Source organism: Lethenteron reissneri, chromosome 15 (assembly GCF_015708825.2).
Source record: "Lethenteron reissneri isolate LAM-NWPU_2019-01 chromosome 15, ASM1570882v1, whole genome shotgun sequence".
NCBI lineage: Eukaryota > Metazoa > Chordata > Hyperoartia > Petromyzontiformes > Petromyzontidae > Lethenteron > Lethenteron reissneri.
In genome coordinates, this window is record NC_083793.1 from 5471824 (window position 1) to 5483053 (window position 11230).

At 45.4% G+C, this 11230-nt stretch overlaps 1 protein-coding gene across 1 annotated transcript in view; it reads right to left on the reverse strand.

Moving 5' to 3' along the window:
• The window catches only part of LOC133342621 (semaphorin-3G-like), a 39680-nt gene extending 30206 nt beyond the window's left edge, over positions 1-9474 (reverse strand). The window contains 2 exon segments of the mRNA XM_061551890.1: positions 2043-2206; positions 9236-9474. Coding sequence (XP_061407874.1) covers positions 2043-2206; positions 9236-9356 — 285 coding nt within the window. The 5' untranslated portion in view covers positions 9357-9474.
• Between the last annotated feature and the right edge of the window lie 1756 nt (positions 9475-11230).

Sequence of the window (11230 nt, forward strand, 5' to 3'; positions counted from 1 at the left end):
GCTGGCTTACAGCAGTCTTGCGTCATTGTAACCAAACCTGCCAATCACTGGGTTCCAATTATATTTTAGCTTTTTACAAGTATGGTTTATTTGTGTAAAAACTCTCCCATAAAATCAATTACATGCCTGTAAGAAAAGCATACGCCTTGAAAACGTTAGACAATGATAATTATTTACACCTTTATAATATTTTGGTTCGTTTTACAAAATACATTCAGGATGCATTTAAAACAACATAAACAGAAGTGAATGTGATTTGTGTTCCTGGAAAGAAATATTTCAAACTACCTATAAACCCAGCGATTGTCTTTCTAGATTGGGAGTCAGGGCGAAATCTGTTTCTGAAATGAAATCCTTACATGTGCATTCCTAAAGTTGTTGCCCCAGCCGTGGTGATTGTAATAGCAGTCACCCCTACCTGCCCCCACCACTTTCAGAGGCAGATTTTCTGAGTGGCTTTGGAAGCACTCAAATTCAGGTAATTATAATGTGATTTATGTACTCAGGAAAACCTGGATATTTAGCACACGTCATTTGCCCTTGATGCTACCACACCTCGCAATCACTTCCTTCCTTCTGCCGGATCCCACAGGAGTTGCACAGTCGACAACCGACCTCCAAGGTCGCTTTGCTTCCCATTTGCTGAGGTGCGTGAGTGGAAAGACGTGGTCCTGCCATATGAACGTGGCGTTTCCACCATTTTATCAGGGTTATAGGCAGGAGATGAGTTCCACGCCGTCACGCGTTGAAACTGGAATCCACCTTGACTTTTGGGTTTTAACTTTCTCTGGGCGACTGTGGCCTCTAAGCTTTTGGCAATGTCCTGTTGCCCCTATCTTAATACTCGTAATTTATTTTTGACAGAGCGCCTATTATGCCAGAGTGCCTTAGAGTGCTGTACACGCGGCTCACATCACATTATCATTGCAAACATTTCAAAGGGCACCCCCCAGTGGCAGCTATCTCTGTGTGGCACTAGGAAACTCAGCAATTGGCCTGCAAGTGGGCATTAGTCAGCCAGCAGGGCGATGATTGCTATGTGTAAACCCAATTGAGTAATTTAACATGTTACTGAGTTGTTAATATTAGGTAAGTTAATATTACGGTTACATACGATTGCGTTTAGTTTACATAATCAAATAACTTAATCGTATCATGTGGATTGTCTTCCAGACAACTGATGAAAACTAAATTTCTTGAAATGTCACGCAATCCGTGACGTAGTTTTATCCTGATGGAGATGCACATTCACCCTCTAAAGGAGTAACAGCTAAAATTTAATGCTCTCATGGTGTGAACCTTTTATGTATGAGCCAGCACGATTTCTGTCAGGTTGTTCATCTTAACATGTGAACACACTATAATTATATTAAATCGTATTACGTTACTTGTAATGCACAATTATTAAATCACACGTTGTTGACAACGTAAGGGAAACAGAACAATGCCGACACCGTGTCGAATCACCGCTGCACCACAGTAATAATCAAAATATTTACCGACTCTTTTCAAGGAGGGTGTCACATTGAGACATTTGCCCACTACCATTAATAACGTGGAAGGAAAGCTGAGAAACCCCACACATACGAGTGGAGTGAAACTGTCATCCCCTGGCCACCTCGCAGGCCCCATAGGTGCAACTCGGTGCTGGTGGTCGTCTCTCGTGCGTTTACTACCCAGGATCAAACCTGCTCAGGGTGTCACAGTGCAGGCGGTCCCTGGGTTCGATCCCGACCCTGACACCTGTATATTTGTAGTTTGCATTTTCTCACCGTGGTCGCGTGGATTTTTTTTGGCCATCACATTTAGAAAAACACGCGTTTGGAGTATTTGTCTGCTATACATTACCACGTGACGAGCCACTTCGTTGAGTGATCATTTGTGGCCAGGTCGCTTCTGAAAACGAGCTACACAGCTCAGTGGGCCTTACCTGGTAAAATAAAATAAAAATTCGTTATCGCCAATCCTGCTCGGCGATAACCCTCCACGGGGGTGGGTGGGGATTGTTGGTAGGCGTAGCGAAGTAGCTGCGGGGCACGTGCCTCTCGGTAGTCGCTGTGCGTGCCGTCCAGCGCCAGCGAGTAGACGCGGTCTCGCGCGCCGACGAACAGCCGCTCGTGGTACTCGTCCAGCAGTGCGGTGCTCAGGTCCAGGCCGGAGGCTCCGTGTCCCCGGAACGAGGCCACGCGGCCCGACAGCCTCGCTTCTGTCACCCGAGCGGCAGCGTGAGAGCACGGTCGAGTTCTCGTCCATCGGGGTGACACGCGGCAATCATCGCCCACCCCCACCCCACCCCATCCACCACGCGAGTGCGGTCTGGTGGGCCGCGCACTGAGTCACATTGTGCCCGCACGGAGATGACCTGCTCCTGGGAGGGGTTGTCCTTCGAATGTTTGAGAAGAGATGCGATGTGAGTCGCTTGGCGCGTGTAATGCGCTCTGAGATATGCCGGCATGAAGGGTGCTGAATTTGAAAAAAAACCGAATCATTGTTCATGATTAATATTATTATTGACACTCACATGGCGGTTTTGCCTTTGGAGCTAACCTGGGCATCATTTCTCACCTCGTATTTTCTGGAACGCTGCAAGGCTGGCTTAGAGCAGGGATTGTCAGCATGAGGCGCTGCCACTAGCTTACAAGTAATGCATATACATAACCATCCGATATTATTGTTCCATGCATATTCCTATACTCCTACAAACAGGTTTGTAAAAATGATTGGATGAACAAAACGAGGTGAGATCGATGCGTTTGCGCCAAAATAATTCCCGGAATCGCGTTGCGGTCTATTTTGGTTCTAACGAGGCACCGGAGCTAAGCCTTGGTTAGACACATGGCCACTCTGCCCCCAGTGAAAGCTTAGGAAGGTTAATGGGTTTGGCGTGTTTTATGGGTGTCCATAAAGGACAAGCGGCGACAGGCTACCGAGCACGGTGGGGGGGAGCTGGTTGGCTGGTTAGGAGAAGGCTCAAGAAGACGCGGCAGAACATGCGAGTTAGCTGGGCAGCGACATCAAAGCACGACCCACAGGAGTGGAAGCAGATCACGGGATAAGAGGCACAGAGCAGGCAGCAAACGAGGTGGTGCAGCGAGAACGACAGCAGACGTGCCCCGGTTGGTGGCGAAACAACAAAAAAAACAGGCGACTGAAGAGGAATGGGTTACGTAATGTATACAAAAATATAAAGTGTATAGATCTGTTAAAATGTTTTAAAGTACTTTCCTGCTCGACGGGCGATGAGACATTGGTGATTATCTCCCCCATAATAGAGGGTTTTTTAAAGATTAGATCACGTAAATATAAATGTGTCGTTAAGCCCGCCACCGCCGCCGGACACAGCTAAATAGTAATGTTTCTCACGTCAGCAAAGCGTGCCACTCGTTTATATTGACACCATCTAACCCAGAAAAACCCTCGATTTTGGATAATATTGGTCGCAAATGCCTACTACGTGTTAAACTGGTTATCTCCCGTTCACAGCCCGGAGCTCGTGGTGAAAACTTCTCACTCCTATTGTCGGGGGCGAGTCTATCCGTGGGACAACCACTGTTGAGCTTCCCACAAAGTGGTACTAGTTTTATCGACCACAGAGGGATGGTCGTCTGAGTCATTACCCAACCAGGCTTTGAACTCTCAGTCTTCTGATTGCGAGCCGCTCGCTCTACCGCTGAGACACCTGGCCACAGAGTAAAATATGAACTAATTTTTACTGGGAGGAACCTCCTGGTTACACCAGCCCACAGGGGATTATTGTGTCCGTCCGTCGTGCAGGGAGGGGCTGGGTGGGGAGGGGAGAGTGGGTGGGGAGGGGCTGGGTGGGGAGGGTGGGGCTGGGTGGGGAGGGGCTGGTCACCCCGTGGTGCCCTTATAAAACTCAACGTTTAACCTACTCACGCCGGCTTGTGCCCGCCCTCACAGTCGGGCATATTTGCGGAATACACCACGCCGCCGTTGATCCTGGCCATTGACCGAGCAACCCAACGTTCCTACCAGCTCCCTCCGCAGGAATGTGTTTTAAATGTCGCCACGTATTTAAGGGCATCTGTCACGTGGATGAAGCCACGTATCATCAAAGTGACTTATGAAGTAGTCTCACGTCGTCTTCCGAGGCATTTTCTGACACAAGGTGCATGGTAGTGCACCGCTAGCTGCAAGAGTTCCAAATTAAGATGTCGTCTAACGCCACACTGCCAATAGCACACTACACATATCACTGTGGGGAAAACAATTGATACTGGAATCTCCATAATGATCCCAATAGTAGGAAAGTATTATTTTTATTTTAAGTATGTAATCCTAATCTACTGTATGCATACTATATCAGTAAAATCAGTGGCCAGGCGTAGTTTAATGTACAGAAAGAAGCCGTAAAATTACTGCAAGCCTTTGTGAAGAATTAACACAAACGCAATTGTAATACTGCGTTAGCGCGTTGTGCGCAAGCACACAAAAAAGCCAACACATCCATCTATAACACTACCGTAATAGAACAAATATTATTTTCTCTTTTTCATAGCTATGAAGAAAAGCCATTTCCTGGGGTTTCACCTATTACATACATACATATATATTTTCAGGGCAGTACTTGATATGTGAACATTGCCGTTTCGAAATTCATAAGAAAAAACTCTAAACGAGCGGAAAAAAGAGGCCTTTCATAAAAGCAGAAATCTCTCGTCTGGAAACACCACGACACGCTAGCAAAAGCTGTGATGGCCTGTGAAAATACCTGCCAGGATAAAACAACTGGCACACGCGTTCACTTCCACTAAGAGCAGCCAGTCGCTTTAGCGCAGAGTTGCATGCTTGGCCGCGTACAGAAAGGAAGTCATCGTGACAGCGTCGAGATGTGTGTGTGGACGCGTCCAGTCTGGCACAGAACAAACCGAGACGTGGGCTCTTGAAGGAAAAAAAACACACAATACCTCTCGATTTGAAGCTTTCGTGACTGCAAGGATTCATACTCTTAGTTCTTTCGGTAAAGTCACGTAGGTAAAAAATTAAATTAAAATTAATACAAATAAAACAATAAAAATCACGACGTTTCGGAGGCAACACAAGTCTCCGTCATCAGGTGGGACCGTCACAGCCAGATTTGCTGCATAAAGTAATGGTCCCACCTGACGACGGAGACTTGTGTTGCCTCCGAAACGTCGTGATTTTTATTGTTTTATTTTTATTAATTTTTATTTCGCTTTTTTCCTACGTGACTTTACCGAAAGAACTAAGAGTACACAATACCTCACCACGCTCAAGTCCACGATTCAAAAAGTCGGAGCGATTTTCTGCTCGAATGAGCAACGAGGCAGTGCTCACATCTCTCCTGCATATAGTCCTGAGCCAGTGGTGGACATTCCTATGCCTGGGGGCGAGTCCACTCGAAAGACAACCACCGCTGTTGTCTTCACCACACAAAATGCCAGTCGTCCTCATCGGCCCTGGAGGGACGATTGGGGGAGTCTTTATTTATTTATTGCCATGGGTGGAGAGGCAACGCGGATCCCAACCAAACTGGGCACTTTTATTAATTTAGTTTAAGTTCTTCTTGGTTCTTTCGGTAAAGTCACGTAGAAGGGAAATAATAAAATATAAAAATAAAACATAATAAAATACAATATTTTATTATGTTTTATTTTTTCATTTAATTTTTTTATTCCCCTTCTACGTGACTTTACCGAAAGAACCAAGAAGATGAATCCCTGCAGTCACGAAAGCTTTAAATCGAAATTTAGTTTCAGTTGTTTACAATTAAGTTGAAAAAAATATAAATTACTTATATGCGCTCGCGATTCCTCATGTGAGGGACAAAGCGAACACCCCCCGACCCCCCCCCCCCCCCAAATATAGAAGTCAAACTCCGCGTATGTTTTTCGTGACTTTCTTACATTTTCTGTACTTTGCACTCCTATTGGCGTTTGATGTTGTTACTTGCTGATCCTCCACGAGGAACACAGATTCTGAGTCAACCCCTAGACCAAGATTCCAACTCGTGAACTTTTAGGCTGCGAGCAGTCCGCTTGCCCTACCGCCCGCTCCGTCATTCTTGATGTAGACCATCCCCGTGTAAAAGCGTCAGTTGTGTGATAAGGATCTTGTGTTCATGGTGAACGCACATTTATAGATACAATGACGGTGAACATTTTAATAGAGAAAGCAACATTTTGATTTAAATGCTCTACACATCTTGCACCTACATCAATACAATTAGTCCATGTTTTATCACTCTCATCGGTAAGATGTGGAGGCGCCGCTTCCGCAATGTTCAATCACCCGTTGAGATGATAGTTCATGGGGCCATAACAGAGCAGCGGGGTACTTATACAAAGATCATTCTGTATTTTTCCTTCAGAAAATATTTTTCACCAACACGCACAAACAAAGGGGTGGTGAAGTTTGTGTTACGCCCTAAACGTCGTGATTTAATTTAGTTATTTTCATTTATTTTATTTTTTTACCTACGTGACTTTACCGAAAAAACCAAAGAGAATTAATCCTTGCAGTCACGAAAGCTTCAAATCTAGAATGAATTGGTGAAGTATGGTCGAACAACTCCCACGAACGTTGCGGGATGGGGGAGGCCTTCATCCAGCAGTGGATTGACAAGTAGCTGTGGATTATGCGAATTACATTTTAGACGCTTTTATTTTTTGAACACTTTTCATGATAACGATTATTTTGTTTATACTCTCTGAGGTTTGTTTCATCACTATTATGTGCAATGCGAGTTAGTGAAGAGAGGTTGCCAGGAATAGTGCAGATGTTACTCGCCACCGAAGTCATCCGTGGCCGGGAATCGAACTTATGTTGGCGGGGTCCATAGTGCAGTGCGCTGACCACTGCAGCACCACTCCACTCCACCCTTGTATTTTACTTAAAGAGACAATGAATTTGGGCTCCTCGCTGATTCTACTCATATGAAGCACCCTTTACAAAGGCATGAGATGAATCACAACTGCAATGTTACATCCTAACTCGACAGCAAAATGTGGCTCAATACTGATTACGAAAAAAAGCCAGATAAACTTCAGTTAACCTGGGACTGGTCGCAAACGGACGTGTCAACACGCTTGTAAAATAAAAGCTTCTCCCTGTTGCAGACCTTGCCAGAATACAAATAAGACAGCACTAGAAGTTGGTTTAAGAGGTGGATTCTTTACAAACCCCTTTGTCAATTGATTTCTGGATAGGACTCGTGTATGAATTTTGACTTTAAACTTTCGTGACTGCATAGATTCATATTCTTTGGTTCTTTCGGTAAAGTAGTGTATGTATGTCGTACTTCTTTCACACCGTACGTAGCCAACCGTGCTAGCTGGAGGTGAGGGGGGGGATAACAAACTAAATACAAAACGCAGTTCTACATTAATTAGTTTTCAATCCAGTGGCTTCCTAATGTCGGAATGAACAGCGGTCCAGTCGGCCGCAGACGCGTAATGTGAACGCGCGCGATGCAGTGGGTCGTCTTGATTTGATTGCTCGCCAAAAGCCACTGCGAGGACAAGCGGAGTTCGCGTGATGGTTTGTAGGACCATACTTGACTATATGAACGAAATAGTAAACCACGACAGTAATTAAATATAAAAAAAATTCCCCTAAAAAGTGTACATTTTTGGAAACATTTTTTCACGAAAATTAATTGTCACGCTCAACGAGTCTGTGTGCAAAATGTCAGCTCGATTGGATCACGGGAAGTGGATTAAAAAACGACCGAAAGATTTGCACGGTCGTAAGCACGCAAGCAAGCAAGTGAACTTAATATAAAGGATTTACAAATTAACCCGTAAAAACAAAGTTTTTCACTATAAATCCTTTATATGCATGGCATCGGTTTTGACCCGTTTTACCACTTTCAAGAACCTGGCGGCTTCAATTGAACTGCTCTATAAATAGTCTCCACTGTACAGCGTGGGGGCAGGGATTTAATGCCATGTGGTTAGTCAACATTTGCGTCATCATGAAACGGGCAGCTAGAGTCCTCTCGTTCTCTGGCTTGAGATGGCTGCCACCTATGGGTCAGATGATTGTCTGCCACCATTAAGCAATTGGTAATTAAATATTTTTTAAAAAATTCCCTAAACAGTGTAAAATTTAGGAAAAAATTTTCACGAAAATTAATTGTTACGCACAACGAGTCTGTGTGCAAAATGTCAGCTCGATTGTATCACGGGAAGTGGGTTAAAAAACGACCGAAAGATTTGCACGGTCGTAAGCAAGCAAGCAAGCACGCAAGCAAGCGAACTTAATATAAAGGATTTAAAAAAACAGGCGACTGAATAGGAATGGGTTACGTAATGTATACAAAAATATTAAGTGTATAGGTCTGTAAAAAATGTTTTAAAGTGATTTCCTTCGAAACAATAATCGCAAAGCTGCACGACCCGTCTTTGGAAACGCTCTCGATGCAGCTTGCAAATATCGACATTGGCATATCTCCTTAACTTATTGCATTGATACGCAATAAAAAAAACAATAGCACATCGGGGAAGGGTGGACCGGTTATGACCTGCCACGAACGTTAACCATGGCCGAGAAATCGAACTCAGGTTACCGGGTTCATACACAGCGGGCTAAATCCTGTGACACGCCTTCACCCCGAACGCACACTACACGTGCACGCCGAACGCATTGTTACACATGCCTAACGGCCAATGTATGCATCCTACTAGACGTGTCAATACTATGCACTCAATGTGCCCTGTGATGTCAGTGCATGTGTAAGACCTGTCCGCTCACACAATGCAAATCCATTTTGAGATGCGGTTACATTTAGACGTTACAGTACGTGTGCCATACACAGATTCACGAGCCACTGACGTGAGCCATGGGCTAGGAATCAAACTCAGCCCCCCCCCCCCCCCCGAGCTGATTTCGCAGTGTGCTGACCACTTCGCACCACTCGCTGCGCCTTGAAACTGGGGGATAATTATCAGGCGACGACGACGACGATGATGATGCTAATTATTAGTTTTACTCTGTAGGTTTTCGCGGTTTTGCTTTACAGCTCTCCTGTTTTCGGGTTGCACCCGTGGGTTGTCCGGCACGATGTCCGACTTTTCACCCCACGTTTTTGCTCCAGTTGCTGCGAGGAAGGCTCCCGGCACGCGGAACCGGAACGTCGGACATCGTGGCGGACAACACATGGTACGACCCGAAAACACATCGTAAAAAGAGACAATTTCTTGCACGAATCGGCAGCCGCTTCTTGCTCGCTGTCACCGCCGCATGCGCCTACCTTTGTAGGAGACGCGGAGTCGCAGGTTGTCTCCGCTCGTCTCACTCATCCCGAGTGACCACAGCAGCAGGTTCATCATCAGCAGGGCGCCGTGCCCTGACGGTCCACGCCATCGCCCCATGACGCTCCCACACAGGCACGCGCACTCTCTCACGCCGACTGACTCGCTCGCTCGCTCCACTCACTCCCGTCTCATTCCACAAGGCTACGGCGCCTGATTCATCCAAAAGCAGCCTCCTTCCTGGCCCACCCGCCCAAGATTGTGAAACCTTCCCCCGCCCCACCCCCCTCCATCACTCTCCCCTTCCCACGCCTGCACAGGGGATGAGAGTAAAAGGGGATAAGGGGGTGGGTGGAGCAGTGGTGGTGCCGGCCCATTGGGCGGCGGGGTGGGTGTAGGGGGCTAAAAGCAGCAATTATTTTCTCCACCCCACTCCTCCGCTCCTTTCAATTGCGTGTATAGACTCCTTGTGAGATGACAGAAGAGATCGAGACGAGGGGTGGAGTTGTGGCAGAAGGTGCAATCAGATGTGGCCAGGTCGCTTCTGAAAAATAAGCCAGTAGCTCAGTGGGCTTTAGCTGGTAAAATGAAAAAAAAATGTAGTTTATTATTTTGAGTGATTTGCTTACATTTTCTATACTTTGCACTCCCTATTGTGTTTTTTGTATTGTTTGTTGTTGTAACTTTCTGACCCGTCCCTTCTGGACATATTTGTTATAAAAATCTGTATAGCTCACCGCGTCCCTCGGTATGAATGAAGATTCTGAAATGCAGATGTATATGTGTATGTTGAACTTCTTTCACGCCGTGCATAGCCAACCGTGCTAATCGGAGGTGCCAAATCAGTCTCTAGAATGCTATGTTATATCTCATCTCAATGCATCTTCTGTCGATCTCTTAACTATACATCAGCCTCTATCACCGATTAATACTTTGCCGTATTATTTATCTTCTGAATATATATTTTCCCTCGTCTGAATGATTCTCTCTTCTTTCTTTCACAAGCTTTAATATCACCACATCTAAATTAACAGCTCTCATTTCGCTACGTCTATCTTGTCTAAATCTGCCCCATCCCCCACATCTCCGTCACGTCTGCAATCCTCTTCTCTCATCTCTACAACTTTGTTTTTCGTTTTCATCTCCAGTGATCTCTCTGTGTTTCTCATTCTCTCGCCGTACCCTATCTCCTCTCATCTCACGGCATCTCCACCTTGTCAACGTCACCCTCAGCTTAAGACATCTATCTTCCCCTTGTATGCTTCTATATTTCAATATCCCATTCCAGCAAAGAGTTCCATAGTTACGGAGCAAATATCGCAAAAGCTGCAAGCACGGTTGGCTACGTACGGTGCGAAAGAAGTTCAACATACAATAATTGTAAGTTGAACCTGAAATATATCTCTGTGTGTTGCCTACATACTCGTCAGCGCACCAGTAGCTTATACATTCAAAGGACGGAGGCTCAAACATAAGTGTCGTGTAAGGCTCCCAATGGGACTAGCACTGCCACTGGTCTGCAGACATAGTACACATACATAAATAACACATTACACATACTGACAGTGTACGCATACCAAGTGTAAATACACTCAAGATGAGTTATTATGTTAGTGCATCCTCAAACCTCTCTGCTAAAACAATGTCATTCCATCTCGAGATGCGGTTGCTTTTAGACCCGACGTAAATTCTAGCTGCATGAGAAACAACCGTTGATTGATGTACCTACAGACTGGCCTGGCCCTGCAGTGGGAAGTTACAGGTTGACATCAACAACAAAAAATACTTACATTCCGTTAAGATAAGATAACAAATCCATTAATATAACCTTTATATGCTTTCACTGGAGCGCAGTGGTCATGCGTTTAGATATTTCAAAATTAGAATTGATTTCTTTCTTAAATGAGCATTGAAGTGGTGCTCGACCTCTTGTCTATTGCCCTAAGCCGTGGTGGAAATTCTATATTCCTATGGCAGGGGCAAGTCTATTCGTC